Here is a 17,284-nt window from a genome sequence, read left to right on the forward strand (position 1 = left end):
TGTATAATTATGTTGTAACAATGACACCGTAACCATTTTATTTGTAACTCTAATGTACAATTTCTCATAAAAAACAACTACACGAAACGCCACAGCTGGAAAGTACAAAGAACGATCACAGAGTTCCCTTTAAGAAAGTCCAAAAATAGACTTTACAGACTCCTCTGAAATCATTACTAAAGCGTCATCGTGACACTTTGCATTAACCAATCAGTTTGAATCACCAACTGCATCACTCACAGATCAGATTATCTGTATATACAGATTATGAATTTTTGTTTGTTTGTGGTTGGGTTACAGCTATATCTATTTCAATAGCTAAGTTTAGTTGTTAACATTCCCTGAGAGGGCTTGTAATGTATTTTGTTTGTTCCCCTTCTCTGGCTGTTCCTGTCACTATATCTCCCCATCAAAGGATGACTGATTTCCCTTGGTGCTTAGAGTCCCTTTTGTCATCTAGCACCATATGAAATCGGTTATAATGCCTGGGGATCAATTCTTCAGTGCTCATGGTGACCATCAATGCCCTCTTCATATGTATTGTGTATGTCCTCATGTCTTAAGGGGTTATAGCATCCTAATATAAATGTTTTCTTTACAAAATATGAAAAGGCTCGGTCAACTCTCCTTGAGACTTTCTAACTTCTAGTTATATTCTGACCTCTGCTGGTAGAAAGGAGGAACTACAAGCTCTAACGTTTGGGTTTAAACTACTCGTATTTACTTACAAAGAAAAGTTATAAAGCCTGTTTACTTTAAAGAAATTGATGTTATGCTAAAATGTTTTTTGTTTGATGATAATAATATTCTGTTTATGCTTGATTTAATTATTATAATTGCCCGTTATTATATTCATAAAGTCAAATGGAATGGAAAAAAATGCCACATTTTGAAGAATTTAAAATAGATATATAGAGACAATATCCAAAAGCAATAACTTGAAAGCAAGATAGACTATACGGTTTAAAGAAATCCAATTTTTTTAATGCAAATTGCCTTTCCTTTTAATTTATGATTTTTTTCATATCACCCCTGTTAACCATATGGTTATATGTACAATGTGTTTGTAAACTATATTGTGTTCTTGTTAATATTCAATAAAAAATACTCTTATGGTTTATGTATTTTTATATGATAATGTATTTACGCATGTATATGGTTTATGTATTTAGCCTACAAAAAAGTAAAATATGTAATTAGTGGAAGGTGTACCAAAAACTGATAGGTTAAAGGGCAAATGCAAAGTCATGGTGGTTGATGTACTATGGTGATGAATGCAAGTGCTTTATTTGGCAAATGTAATTCTGCATTCAAAATAAAAGACTGTAATAAACCTTTACCTGGTTTTTACCTTTTATAAGTTAACGTTTAGTCCCAAACATTAATTAATATCCATCCATTATAACCCAACAACTGCTGCTATAACATATACACAAACTGACATACTACTACTTAACAAACTTAAAAATTTAACTAAACTAATGGCTTACAAAACTATTTTTGTAAATGTACTTTCCTTTAATATATTAAGTTGGCTAATCAATCGATTATGCTAACTAGCAAGGATTGACGTACTCACAGCTGATAAAAACGACTGCTTCCGGTCACGATTCGTCCGTCTGTCCTCACACTGGTAATATCTGGTGGTAAATTGAAAAATCTTTGATTTAAAGTATTAAATCTACTTGTTTTCGTGTTGCCTTGTGTCTGTGACTTCACTTGGAAATCTTAACTGTGACGTCATGTGACTGTATGATGCGGAGGTCGCATATGCAGGCGGCATACGTCATCAAGCCTGGTTTATTCAAGTTAACTGAGCATTACATTCGCAAGTCATAGGCATATTACAACTATCTGCGATAAACTAAGAATAAGTCAACTTTTTATTTGTTAATATTCTGAAATAAGACATGTCTTGATGACGTATGCAGCCTAGAAATGCGACCTCCGGAGGCTGCAGCCACAAGGGGCCCTGGACCCCCTGTTAAAGACCAATGATAAAGTATGACCTGATGATCAGTTTTTTGTGGGTGTCCATATTTAATAAGAAGCTTATTTACTGTCCTATTAAAGAAGCACTTTTAAATTATTTTCTCTATAGCACACAAATAAACATCATTAGTTTGAAGTAAACAAACTCAAATCGAAAACTTTTCAGCGGTTTGGAGCTCTAATGAGGTCTGTTATGATGAAGCAGCCAGTCTGGCCATGAAATAGTACAAAACCTACAGCCAATTTTCTGAAAGTTTGTTGACCTTTATGAACCAGAAAAGAATAATAGACTATATACACTGCAGTGTCGTATGTTTGTGATCCTCTCTAAACTAAGCCATATACTTGATTTGGCTAACTTTGCTTATTTTTGTAAAGTATAAATGTATTGTATTATATTGTAGGCTACTCCTTATAACCTGTAAGGGTTCATATATTCTGGAGAGCAATAATTACAATAAGGCTGAAAAAACAAAGAGGTTTCTTAAACACAATCAATTGAATTAAAACATTTGCATAAAACATCAAACTATTCAAACATGAACATGCAGGGAAATTAGTCATACTTTATCTTTAATATAATATTGTGGAAAGTATACAAAATGTATCAGATTTATGTAAAGAAAAGCACATTATTAAATTAAAATTGCAAATAATTAAAAATATTGGTGTTAAATAAATAAAATTATGTATTTTCAAAGAATACAATATCAATACAAATGTAAACGTGGATAACATTTATATTTCAAATATGGTATAATACCGAAAAAGTCACGATGATACTAGTAAAATAGCAGGTTTAACTAAAGAAGACAAATATAGTATTAAATTAGTAATAAATAAACATAAGAGTAGTAATAAACGCATTTAATTCAATCAAATCTTTAAATAAACTTTCATATAGTTACAACAACTTTTATTTTATTCATTTTTGTCTCTAAAAAATTAAATAACAAAATAATGGAACTACATTAAGTAGATTTTAACCATATTTTGATATAAAATAATAGACCGCCCAGCGTTCCGCCATTACTGCCTCAAATCCCGCCCATACTCGCACGTATCCTAGCAATCATGCCATTGCTCACTTCTGATTGGCTGTGATTGCAGACTTCCGCCATATTCAAACTCCACACCATCCGTTTGAATGCCAGCGAACTTCCCCCTTCCTTATTCATTTACCAAAATAATCAGTTTTTACCCTTGTTCGCATATTTTTTAAAAGCTCATTTCAGGTCCATTTCTTTCAATGGAGGAAACAGACGAAGTTCAACAGACGATAGCGGAGACGGTAAAAGAGCGGCCGAGGAGAAACAAGAGAAAGTCGGTGGCGGACATGGACGCGTCGCCTGACTTTACATTCAAACGGTGAGGAAGATGATGTCATAAACACCTTGTGTTATTGTTATTATTCGTAATAACTCACTACGTATCATTTGGCATATGATCACGTTAAATTTGGATGCAAAATGTAACTCAAGTAGGGAAATCCATTAACGGGATACATGGGTCATGAATTTCAACGGTTTATTGCATATGTGGTGCTTTTAAACCCTTAATAAAGAGTTATAATCCATAATTCATGTTTTTACGGTTGAAGTTTCCTTGAGGAACTTGTCGTATGCGTTTTCGTAGCGTTAAACATGCCATGTACTTCTCAACATGTCGACACATGAAAACAAAAGCCTGACAGCAGGAGAGACCATGCAATGCCTTACTCCACCACACGGTGGGGCTGCAGTCTTAAAATGCGAACAGAGCGGAACTTTACAAACTTTAAAGGGGTAATGCCCCCCCAAAAATATATTTTTGTGTTGACTTATCTTAAGTGCAGATGTGCAGTGTGTTTAAAGTAGTTAATCTCTTTACAACATTTCCTATTGATAGGACAACTTATCATGAAGACCTACTTGTGTTTGTGTAGAGATTATTCATTTTGAATGATTAAATGGTTAAATCCTGATGCACCATGATAATGTTTTCTGAGGTATTGAGACATCTGATAATTTGTGTACAGAGCGCCCTTTATAAATAGATTGTGCCAAATATATCCAAGCTGTATCTCAAAGAAGACACGGAGACAAACAAAACATGATTTTATCACGAAGTAAAATAACAACAAGGGTTTATTTTGGCGCATGGACTATTTTGTTGTCCCATAGCTTTGGTTGTCTTATTGGAACATCTGTAAAAAAATATGTGATCATGTTACCCCCCGCATTTTTACGAAAACACTGGTTTTGAAAACAAACTTGGAAAAGTAGATTACGTTTTTATTTTTCTCAGGAAAATACATGAGAGGTGCTTGTTGAAAAGTCTTATCACAATGTAAGGTGTTGTGAGTGGTTGACAGGGCATTGCTAAGTGGGCATTCAGTTGCCCAAGTAAAAAGAGCCCAACTTTCAATGTATGTTATTATTTGACATTGTATTTTATGAAAAAGTGTCTGCTTAAATAGTAGTAGCAAAATCCTACATGTTTTGAAGTTTCATTCTTATCCAGGTCACAACCAATGCTGACTGAGTTATGTGCAATCGCTTACAATAGGGCTGGGTTGTATATGGAGTTTTGGTCATATATCTGTATTTTTCCCAGCTGGAAACTATACGTGTATATCGGTATGGCCTGATATGACCCTCCTTTGCGACAGAAGCTTTGCCAGAAATGTACATTGAGGTCAGATGTAAGCTTTCACATGTTGAGCAGCTGACATACTTCTCGCTTTGCCTACTATATAGTATGGAAGTAGGTGGTTTTGCTAGCAGCCCATGTCTTTAAATTTTATTTTCATTTTACGCTGTTTTAATAAAGATAATTTTGACATTTCACACATGGCATGTAAACACTTATTTCACTTTGTAGAAAACAAGATATTTTTATCACCGTTCATCCCAAAATTACAGAGTTGAGAATTTTGGTCAATCCCACCCATCCCCAATTTACTGTGCATTAAAGGCGGGGTGCATGATCTCTGAAAGCCAATGTTGATATTTGAAATCACCTAAACAAACACGCCCCTACTCCAATAGAATCTGGAGCTTCTTTTGATAGACCCGCCCCAGGCAACGATGTCGGTTAGTAGACACGCCCCTTACTGCTGTTATCTAGGGTTTATTTTGGCCCATAAATATATATTATCAATTCAAACCCACACCTTTGTATTGCTCCACCAGTTGAACTACAGGAACTACTTTCTTTTGTAAGTTGTTTTGGATAAAAGTATCTGCCAGATGTATTGCAGTTAGGGCACTAATTCCTATAATAATAGTACTTTTCAGGAAAAATGTATAAATAATGACAAGTAGTAGTCATGCATTGTGACATGTTATGTGATGTCATGGAAAAACGAAGGTGTTAATATCTTGTTTTTGTCTGGGTAATACTTAATGCAGCCAAACAGGTTTTGATCGATAATCCTCTGGGATTTACTTCACAACAACCTGTTTCAATTCATAAAAACAGAAAAGCCTAAAGCCAGATAAAGTTGAGATAGGAACACAAACGTAACAACTGCAGTCATCGTAGGGTGTCATGGAGTGATCACGACAACCGTTATCCAATTTCAGATTATCTTCAGATTACCTTTTTGTGAGGCTATGCGTGGCCTTTTACAGGTTTTTTTATATATGACGTGTGATTTTTAACAGGAACCCACAACAAAGAAAGCTTTTGAAGCCCTTCTGTACCGATCTGAGTGAGTAAGCGACGTATCATTTCTCCGGGGCCTCCGCTTTGTTTGCGACGTAAACGCAGTGAAATCAAACCTCGATAGCTTGTGCGAATCCCCTCTAGTGTTTTCCCACCTTTACGTCACCCAGGTTGGTGCTTTCATGGACACAAAAACGATTGTTTTGTATATCACGCACATTACAGCCTACATCCAAAACATAAGTGAGAAAACCGGTACACAGGAAGTATTATTTTGTTTATGCAAAATCTTACCTCAAGCATTTCTTGCTGTAGACATCATCATAAAGAAAAACTCAATGATGTCACCATTTGAGTAGACATACAGAATGTTCAGTAACATGTGTTCCCACAATCAGATAGGCACGGTGTCGGGTCACTTTTAAAGTAACAATATCCTAAGGGTTAAAAATAATGGTTGAAGTAGTGATGTAATGTACTACTGGAGTTATTATAAAAATGGCAGGTGTAATTTTTGGTCTAGTCCATTACGTTGCATGAGAAAATTGTCTGTGTTAACACATCATAGGGTGTGTGTGTCCTACACACATAATTGTGGTCCATATTTGTCATTCTGATGTTTAGCGTATCAACACCTCGACATTCCCGACAAGTTTTAGTGGCATTACACAACATCACACAACCTTGTATGATAGAGATAGATAGTCATTTATACAGAATTTAGTTACATATTTGGTGTGAATTGTGATGTTATGCAAACATTCAGATTATTTATAATTTACATAGACGGTTTATGAGTCAAACTGAATATTTATTAGAAAATGCATATGGTGCAACTTGATTGAGTCCTTGTTCACATTTCTTCCTTCAGGGCTTTGTAAAACCAAGATTAAATTTCACGTTTTACAGTAATTTCACAGTATGTCCCAACAGAGCCGCATTAATTTACTACACACCCAAAAGTACGTACTTTCTGAAGGCAATGTACTTTTCTGGTGATGAGAAGCAGACAAGCTTGTTTTTATTCATATAACTTTAATAGGCACGGACTGAGTCTAGTGGGCAGCATGGGAGGTCACTCCATCATGACATTGACAGCATTGTACATATTTAGGCCATTGTTGTCTTTGGCTGCTGAGACCACCCAAAGTACAGGCGTTTTTATTTTTAAGTGAACACTGATACAAGATCTCCTCTCTGAAAACACAGACTGATCGGTCTGTCAGATGTTGTCTCTGAGGATGCACCAATGCCTGTAATCGGTATCGGCAGGAAAAAAGCAATTTTTCAACACTATCAGATGTCGACACTCAGATTGTTTAAAATCAGCCAATGATCATGGCAGATTGTATCCTATAAAAAGGACAAAAAATGCATCAGTGGAACTCATACTGTGTGATTATTTTGAAATGGGTGACAATAGCTGCGTTTACATGTACAACTGTAATCAGATTAAATGTTCAATCTGAATAAAAATTCAATCGGAATAAAAAGAGCCAAGCCGATTAAAAATCTAATCGTTTTGAGAGAGAGGTTTATACCTTTTATAATACGCTCAAAATAACATGTAAACACTTGATAGGATTGATAACTGAAATGGGGACTCTCTGCGCATGTGATATCTTCTTTTCTTTTTCAATGGCAATTGGCAAACTCTCTTTAAGGTGCATTTCCACCACCTACTGGACTGGAGTGTATGTGCAATGAAGTAGAATTGGCGTAATGGCGCAAAGAATGCAAGTTTGTTTTGTTAAAGGACGTCACATGAAGTGTCTGTCTTGTCAATCTTAAAATGTTTCTAATCTCCTTCCAATCCTCTGTATAGTGATACGAGACAGCGTTGTCCAGTCAGTCCATGATTTATACTCTGATCCACAAACGCGTGTGTTTGGACTCGCTCTTGTGGCACGTGAATGGGTGTTTTTGCTGATGCTTGATAATCAATGAGGTTCCGTGTCCTCGTTTATTAATTATGACCTGAAACAGACGCACAGTGATTTTAGGAGGATGATTTGTATGTGTATCTTGAAACTATATTTGTGCAATGTGCGAATGTCAAATGATCAAATCTGATTTGAAGCTTGTGTCATATAAACGCGCACATCTATCCGATCACATTATTAAGTGTTCATGTAAAAGCTATGATAGGATTCATCAATCAGAATGCTTTCAAAACTATCGGTATCCATTGGTATCGGTAGATGTCAAATATCGGCACAATTTTGTAGCAGTCCATCCCTAATATTAAATATATATAAGTAAGCATTCAATATATATAGTGATAATATAATTTCACCAAACTGTGCAGCCCGACATTGTAGTGAGAAATAATGTAGAGTAGGATTACATGATTTCATTGTTAGATTATGATGTTATTTCCCTTCGATGGTAAGTAACGTATGACGTTAATGTACCTCAATACACACAATAGCTCTCTTACAAAGCCTAGTAAGTACCTTGTGATCTATCACCTAGCATCATAGATGTCATGGGACCTCGTGCGTGACTGATTTGGATCACTATGTAGGCAGCAACTCGATGCCACACAAATAGAAGTCTCAGGGGACTTAACTTGTAATAGTTTCAAATGAGTTTGAAGCTTGTTGCCACGCTAATAGTGTCATATTTTAATGCAGAATACATTACAGGTACATAGCACATGCAAATATTGGGCAGTTAGATTTGCGTATTTCATCAATATTTTTCATTAAATAATAATATAGGAATAACCAGCATTTTTTTAGTAAGCATCATGTTACTGGCTATGCCTTTTTTGTCTCTTAATGTAGCAAGTTATATCCCATTTTAAAAGTTATCCATCTGCTTAAGTCTTAAGCCCGTACGTGCAAGGTTGAACGGAATGCAAGTATAATTTTTTAACCGTATGTGTAAACCAATGTTCGACACATGCGCATTATGACAAAATGCAATGCATCTCCTGTGCTACAAAGTACATTCTCCTGTAGGCGCATGCACAACCTACGCGTTCAATGTAGACGTGGTTTCAAAAATACTGTGGTGTGCGACGCATTGCATCACGCGTATGGTACGCGTACCCTCGCATACACATTAAAAATAGAAAATACTTTTGCCTTTACATTACACACCATAGCGTCCGGGTCCAAACACTTGATTCAGTGCCTTAAGCGAACTATACAAATACACTCACAGTGTGTAGCTTAAATGTGAGATATGAATAAATAGCGCTAATAAACGGCTGTTGAGATTGTATTCTTACTGTGCATTCAGACCGCCACCGTCGAGAGCGTCAAAGTGGTCGGAAGTCATTCATTTTCAATGAGAGCCGGCGGCGAGCTCCGGCGAGAAGCGGCGCGTCATGTACAGCGTGAGCGTCGAGGAGAGTTGAAATTAGCTCAACTTTATGGTAATGAGATATGACGCGGTTCGGCGGCAACCAATCGGAAGGCGGAAATGTTCACCGGCAACCAATCGGAAGGCGGAAACCTCCGCCTGAGAGGAGTTCAGAGAATGCATTCGAGCGTCCACTACAACTTTTCTTTAGCGTCGTTGTCTGGGCAGCCAGAGCTTTTATTGACGCTCTCGCCGGTGGCGGTCTGAATGCACAGTTATTGTGGGTTCACACCAGCTGAGTTTGAGGCGTCAAATTCGCGTCTACCGCATCTAGTTTGCTGCTTGAACATTTTGAGTTTACTCGCTTCATTCACGCGGAAATTTGCGTCATGGGAGGGGCTTCTGCGACTCTGCTCGCTTCCTGTAATCACGTCAGTACTAGAGCAAGCTCCTGATTGGTTAACGTTGCACGTTTTTCCGCCAAAGTTCTAATTTTTCAACTTGTGCATTTCCCGCGGCAACGGTCAATTCGCGCCATTCGCTAGAACTAGACACGCGAATGAGGCGGAATCGCATCTTCACATTTACTTAACGTTGAAATCACTCTTGCTTGACGCCTCTACCGTGGCTGGTGTGAACACAGCATTATATTAGAAATAGGTTCCAGAACTGGGTGTTCCTTTATATTATTTCATCCTTCCCACATGGCCTTCATTACATCACCAGGTAATTTGTCCGATAGGCAGAGGAAGTTATTACTTAATGGTGATGTAATCATTCATCAGCAAATCTACAGACCTTAAAGGTGAAGTCCAGAATACATTAATGGGCCTTTCCCATTAGCAGGGCTAAAAAAAGGAAGCAGCTCATCTGAAAAAGGAACCTGGGTGTCTTAGCAAACATGACAGTTGTCACCAGTCCCCAAATAAGGACCATGCTAACAAAGAAGGGTGATACTTTTATGTGACTGTGTTAAAGAGGACGAGATGATGGACAGAGTTGAGAGATGACACATGGGTGAAGGACAGAGCAGACACCAGTGGCTTGGTTAGAGAAATTAGGGCTGAGCAAATCTCTCTCTATCTTTCTTTCTCTCTCTCTCGATTGGTTCTGCAGACAAAGATGCAGCGTCACAGGAGACAGAGCTACGCCAAGCTTGGCATGTGGTACGTACAGGATGTATATGGGATGAATGTAAATGCATGGTGAGGGTCTATCTATTTCTTGTTACTGGGCACATTGGCATTGTGGACTCGTAGGCATACCAATGGAGATTTGGCTGAGCTGTCTACATTGCGCAACCAAAAGTATACGTTTGGTTGGATGCATCGCTCATGTCTGGCTGTCTTATACATGGTAAATAGTTACTTGGTTAATTGAGGTATGGCCTACCGAATACTGAATGCTCGTATCTTTTGTTGTCTCTTCGTAGGCCGTCTTTGAGAAGAGGAAGTTCTTTCACGTTTTTGACACCTGGACCCCAATGGGACTTCACTCTGGTGAGTAACGTATGATGTTAATATACCACATTACACACAATAGCTCTCTTACAAAACCTTGTGGTTTGCCACCTTTGTAGCATCATAGCTGTCATGGGACCTTGTGCGTGACTGATTTGGATTACTATGTAGGCAGCAACCTGATGCCACACAAATAAAAGTCTCAGGAGACTTAACTTGCAATAGTTTCAAAGAGTTTGACGCTCATTGCCAAGCTAACGGTGTCATATTTTAATGCAGAATACATTACAGGTACATAGCACGTGTAAATATTGGGCTAATAATAGTCAAACTTTCATGCATAGGTGTGTATGATTACAGATAACCAGACATGACATAACTTTTACATAACTTACCAAATGACTTGCGCGGGATGTAATACAAAAATGCTTAAAGCTTATGCAATCTGTTTGAAAATAATAATAAAATATATTTCAAAACTGAAAATTATATACTTTTCACTTTTTTTAAAAGTATTATATGTATCTAGTTATTGCAAACCACTGCTTTATGTGTATTGAGTATATCTTGCAGCTATATTAGCAAACCATGACATCATAATGTAGGAGGCTATTTCCCATTTTAAAATGTTATGTCCAAGGAAAATCTGCTATTTTTTACCATCACGTAAATGTTTCAATGGAAAACCCTATCTATAACAGGTGACATTTTATTTTTAAATGACGGGAAGATCCCCATCAGCATTGCTTCGATACGGTTCACAAGTTTGTTAATACTATAGCCCATAAGGTCATCTTTGTAAAACTATCTGCATTTTCCTCTACGCAAGTTTACTTTGCCCTTTATGGAAACATTGGCAGATATTGTTTTCCGCTTAACCATCCAAGAGTTAATCCGCTCGCACATGCTCTCACGCCATCGCGTGCCTCCAGACAAGCTAACCCAAAAATCGCCACCAATAACATCCCAGACTGCTCCCCACTTTCCCAAATTTCCATCATACTTAACCCAACACAGCGCTCGTTCCCACTGGATCAGTTAAGCGCTGTTTGCAGAAACTGCAAACTACATTGTGATTGAAAACAGAGCGCAGGCCGATTAAAAAGGCCCGGAGCATTCCACAGTTTATGAAAGTCAAGCGAAACTCAATCCATCTCTCGTCTGAGGAAAATGAGGGGGATGCAGGGACGGGAAAGAAGTCGGGTCGCTTCATCCCGTGCCAAAAGACATCCTTTGATACGTTTTCTCTGTTCTCATGAATACACACACATTAGCTCATCTAGTGGGCACATGGACCTCATTAGGCCTCCAGGCTGAGCTCCATTATCTCACCTTTAAAACGCTGCAGAGGTGAAGAGAAATCCTCCCCTTTTTCTTATCTGCCCAAACTCCTGGTACATGAAAGCACAGAGTTGTTGTCTTTAAGGTCATCTGCATGGCCATGGGGAAATCGTGAAGTTGCACATTCGTGCAGATCATCACGATATTGGGTTTGCCAACATATTTTGTGTGCCAACATGTTAGGATGACTTGAGATCCACCCTTCCACATGTTCAGACTTATATTTTCAGCACGTGAATTGTAAATTAAGTAATTTGTTGCATAATACCTGTGAAAAGATCAGAGGTTTTTGTTTTGTCTTAGTTGTATTGATCAGTAATTACAGTAATAAGTAGCGACACCGCTAACCTTTAATAAGCATCAGTAGCGGTTCCTACAGGGCTCCAGACTAACTTTTTTCACTAGAAGCACAGTGGCCCCCAACTGAAAATTTTAGGGGCACAACCAGAAAATTTAGGGGCACACACCGTAAATCAACATGCTAACCAAATATTAGTATATTCTACTAATTTCCACTGTATTTCCACTGTATTACAAATTAATACTTGATGATAGATGCAGAAATTACAATGTGCTGTTTCAAATTCAGTGTCACATTTTATTGTGCACTTTTGGAAAAAAACGTCAAATTTACTGGTTGCACATGTGCGAGTGGATGTAGAATTCAGTGGCACACTCTCAAATTTTAGGGGCAAAATGCCACCATTTGGGGGCAGTCTGGAGCCCTGTCCTATGAAAATAACTATAACAGGTTTGATGGTTAAACTGCAACGTTTTTATTGGCAATGTCGGGTTTTATAGTTATATGTGGACTTCAGGACAGAAAAAAAACTTTAGTGTTAAGTTCGTTGTTTTTTTAGGAAAATAAATCTTTTTTTATATCTTTAATAGGGATGTTTTATTCAGAAAATTTCACAATTTGCACGCAACTTTGCTCAAGTCCAGATTTGACCTCTGCAAAATGCAGGGTCCCAGAAACGTGTCTTTGATTGGACTTGTTTCTAAAAATCCAAATTTTTGTGCCAACAGCTTCAGGCTTAACATTGCAGTAATATCCATTTATGGTTTGTCCACCACGAGAGTGTTCAGTTTGCTTTTTAAAGGCCAAACATATTTGCTCCGTCTATGAGTTTGAGCCCTCGTCTCCTGGTTCTTTTCACTTTCTTTTGAATCGTTTGTTTGTGTTTCGGTCCATTGTCATTTTTTGGCCCTTGAATATTTAATGCTGTTTAATCCCATATGCATTTTAAAAGTTGTGGTTATCACTACATCACTTGCTGTTTGGAAAATATATACAATATATAGATTTAAAGAAGAGTAAAAAAATGAAAATTTTTGGTGTAAAATGTTTCTTTAATTCAAATTTTTATTTTTACGTTTTTGGCAATACTATGTGCCATATGAAACCTATAATAAAAGACTGTCGATCAAATCACAGTACAATTTTCTTCCCTCTCAGGGTACGTTTACACAACACTGAAGTGAAAATTGGTGAACTTTTTCGTTTTATGCGAATTGTTTTATACGCAAAAGAAAATGTTATCAAAAAATTAGGGTAGCACATTTCTGGGAATTTTGAAAACTTTCCATGGGAATTGTGTTTTCTTTAATTCCTTAAGTTTCCAACTTGGTATATTTCTAAAATTCCCAACCTTAAAAAAATCCATGTTTACACGGGTCTGTGACAATAACAAAAAATGCTCCATTATGTGTGACGGGCAAATAGACGGCGATGTTACTTAATGATGTAAATAAACACTATGCATCTGCGCACATTTGCATTCTAAACAGCGCGGTAAATACAAATAATCAAGACCATGAGCAACTTTAAGATGGACGATAAGGTAGGCAAAATTTTGTAAACTTTGTTGAAAAAGCATAAAAAAGTATTATCTTGAATTGCACAAACACCTTCCTGTTGGCCACCATTGTTATTATTGTAGTTGTGAAGTACTCATGTACAAGATGTCACTGTTGTCACTGGTTGCGTAATTTTCCAAACGTACACTTAAAAATCAGTTTACAAAAGTTTGCGTTTTCAGGACCCAAAACGCCATTGTGATGTAAAAAAAAACAGCCACGATGCATAAAAAGTTTCCAGTTTCGGTTGAAGATGTCGTCGTGTGACGTCCCTCAGATAACACAAAGACAGACGCTTATCTGCAATATCCATTGAAATGTTCAAAACCATGTTCAACAACATGAGTGACCTGTGATTTACTCAGAAAGGAGCTCAGCTGATGATTGGTCGGCTTTGGTGACGTCAACTAAAACCCTCCAGTCAGATTCTTGATTAATTCCTCCCATTGTCCCTGAATGGGGATTTGCTAAATGATAGCTCGTCAGTTATTGTTTTACTTTGTTTGCTAACTTGTCCACTGTGAATGGGTCTGATGCTCATTTAGCCTAATCTACTCATCTCTCCAATCATACCCGACAAGTGCTGCTGCGAGGTGTTTGGTTTTGATCACATGTTAACCTTAAAGACACACATAGCTTAAAGATATTAGTCCTGTTAGAAACAACGTTAAGTGTGCTTTAAATTGATACTAGTTTTGCATTATAATTTGACCAATAAAATGTCTTCAAAGATTTTTGCATATAAGGTACTTATCGGGTGATAAAAGGTACGGCACTTCTCATGTTATTGCGTTCCTATGACAAATCACTTTGTTGTTTTTCCTTGCTTTGGATAAAAGCGTCTGCTAAATATAAATGTACTTTCATATGAAAATCAGTGCATTGAATTTATGAAATATTTTGGTGCTTTAGGATGCTAAATATGGATACTTGATAGGGTAAGCATTAGGGATGCTCCGATCAGGATTTGATGTCTTCATAATCAGCCGATACCAATGACCGATACTGATTTATCAAGCTGATATGCAAGCTCTTTGATTACTGTAACCGTTAACATTTTGTCTTGATAAAGTAATACCACAGATGTTGCCTTTGTTACATTACTTACAGTAATTATCTAGCCTGCATTATTGTTTTAATAGAGAATAAACACAAAAAAGAGCAATTTATTATATTCCATTAAAAAAACCACTTCACAGTCTTTACTATATGAATTAAATATACACGCATTCATATAAAGTACAACAGTTGTTCAGTCAAGAGCAGAGAGTGATTTTATCAAGAGGTGAATTGGGTTACTGTAGCTTTAAGACGCAAGAGAGATTGTTCTGTACTCGTGCGCTAAATGACAAGCTGTGTCTGTGTGCATCTGGTGTACGCAGACAAGAACAGCTACAAGGTAAAAAGAAAGTTAAACGGTCAAACTTTAAAACGCATGCAACTAATAAACTTTCGGCATGAAGATGTAATGTCCGCGATAGATATATGTTGTATACGCTGTTTGATGGGGATGTGAAGACGACACATCACGCTGTAAGGATCGAAATGCATCCTCATAGGAGTGCGAGTACCGATCGAGTCATTTAATGCGATGATCGACCGATACCAATCTGCGGCCCATCGATTGGAGCATCCCTAGTTAGCATCAATAAAACTATTGCTAATATATATGGATTTAATATATATGGCTTGACCTCTTTCAGGCTTTGCAGGTGTTTTTTTATTATGTTTTTTATGCTAAAATTTTATTTTAAGCTCTGGCCTGCCATCTTTGTTTCTGACTCAAACTGTTCCCGCTCATGCTGCGTTTACACCAGCCGTGGGTGATTTACATGTTAAGTCAATGCAAAGAGGCAATTACACGCAGATTATTATCCTGTGGCGCGGTAGACGCAGGGAATTGAGCGTTGCCGCGGTAAACGTGCGAGTTGAAAAATCTTAACTTCGGTGGATTTCTGTGCCGCGTTAACATATCAGGACCTTGCTGTAGTAGTGACGTGATTACAGGAAGCGAGCGGAGTGGCGGAATCTCCTCGGAGTCGCAGAAGCCCCTCCCGTGACGCGAATTTCCGCATGAATTTCTCGAATTAGTAGAATTTCACATGTGATGAAGCGTGTGAACGCAAATGTTAAAGCGTCCAACTACACACGAATAGCGCGTTTTTCTGCCTCTACCGCGGCTGGTGTAAACGCAACATCAGGCGCACAGAGTGCCTAATTCTACGTTAATATGTTTAGTTTAATCCAGTACATTATTTTATTTTTAAATTGAATTAATTTAATTATTTTTTTTTAAAAGTAACTCAAATATTAATGTGTACATTAATAAAATAATGCGCTACTTTACTCGTTACTTCAGAAAAGTAATATTATTACGTAATGCATGTTACTTGTAATGCGTTACCCATAACGTGTTTCATTCATACGTTGTATCAGATGACGTCATGTTTGTCTAATGGGAGCTACCGTAGCTTCTTATGTGTTTTGAAATCGAAGCTGCAATTCATAATCTCACAGCTAGATGCCGCTAAAAACACATTACACCTTTTAACAAACTCCAACTATAAGCTTTAAACTTTGCCACATAGTTAATCCAAAATCTTTTTGCTGTGGACATGAGTTATAAACACATTTGTCTGGATTGTAAAAATGAAATTTAGAAATGATACATGCTGAACGCCTTTTTAGAGAACACCTCACTATCATCATCATAGCACTCTTTGTGTAAAAGCACCACTTCCCTTTTCTTCGGAAAAGCCCAAAAAATCTGGTCCGATAATGCAATTTTGCAGTCTATGTGAAGTAATAGATGTCTTGTGGGCTCTGGCGTTATCTTGGAAGGTTTATACAGCTATAATTCAGGCACAACCTTAACTAGATCTGAATGGTTTGTGAAGAAGTTTCTTGTAGAGAAAGGAAACACGGCAGGGCTCTCTGTGACCTCCGTGAAGCTGCAGATATTTTTATGACCCTTTCACACCCTGCACACAACAGGTAGGATTTTCACTAGCCAGATGCTCCACCAGCCCCCGAATCTCACACACACAGGTGCTAAAAGGCCTCAGGGATAATGATGTCCTTCCCGAATCTGGCTGGACCTCCTTAAGAGCCATTGTAATCTACAATAATGCCAACTTTCTGTACTTTGCATACTCCCTGCCCTTAACATAAAAGCTCTGTTTGGTTTCTTTCTCAAAGGCAGAAGTGGATGTGTATTTCGCTGTAGATTCGTATTGACTGTTTTTCTTTCCATTTCATAGAAACGCAAACGCAGAGAGAAAGATGACGTGGATGCTGTCAGTCTTTGCAGCTTTGACTTTAAGGTAAGAAACCAAAACACACACCGACTCCCTGAAGGCACCACATCGTTCCTCAAAGCAACAATACAGTACTCATTATAACATTAAGACAAAAATGTCCCCTGTTGAATTTTTAGCAGATCAATCTAAACAATCCACCCTAAAGAAAAACACGTAAGAATTTGTGATAAAATCGCACACATTTGTGGCAGAAATCAAAGGCAACCATTAAAAACTTCACTTTGTGGAATTTAATCTTAAAAAAACTTTCCACAGATAATCGCATCAAAAATAAACGTTTCATGATTACTGTAATTTCCCTCACTTCACAAAGGTTTAATTGAGACGTGTGACCTGATGTTGTGTAAACTA

General features: G+C 37.4%; 1 protein-coding gene across 1 annotated transcript; it reads left to right on the forward strand.

Moving 5' to 3' along the window:
• The first annotated feature begins 3,112 nt into the window (after window positions 1-3,112).
• On the forward strand, window positions 3,113-17,039 carry LOC141282030 (neuroepithelial cell-transforming gene 1 protein-like). The gene is made up of 3 exons (XM_073814353.1): window positions 3,113-3,360; window positions 10,385-10,451; window positions 16,874-17,039. Exons 1-3 carry the CDS (start codon window positions 3,242-3,244, stop codon window positions 17,012-17,014), a joined length of 327 nt encoding a protein of 108 aa, XP_073670454.1. The 5' UTR covers window positions 3,113-3,241; the 3' UTR covers window positions 17,015-17,039.
• Window positions 17,040-17,284: the final 245 nt, after the last annotated feature.

The sequence above is a fragment of the Paramisgurnus dabryanus genome, chromosome 1 (genome assembly GCF_030506205.2).
Source record: "Paramisgurnus dabryanus chromosome 1, PD_genome_1.1, whole genome shotgun sequence".
NCBI classification, from domain to species: Eukaryota; Metazoa; Chordata; class Actinopteri; order Cypriniformes; family Cobitidae; genus Paramisgurnus; species Paramisgurnus dabryanus.

Excerpts from the sequence above, each read along its gene's own strand:
- LOC141282030 (XM_073814353.1), top strand. The coding sequence starts at position 3,242 with ATGGAGGAAACAGACGAAGTTCAACAGACGATAGCGGAGACGGTAAAA. Across the intron at positions 3,361-10,384 it reads CCTGACTTTACATTCAAACG|GCCGTCTTTGAGAAGAGGAA; the intron begins GTGAGGAAGATG and ends GTCTCTTCGTAG. Across the intron at positions 10,452-16,873 it reads CCCAATGGGACTTCACTCTG|AAACGCAAACGCAGAGAGAA; the intron begins GTGAGTAACGTA and ends TCCATTTCATAG.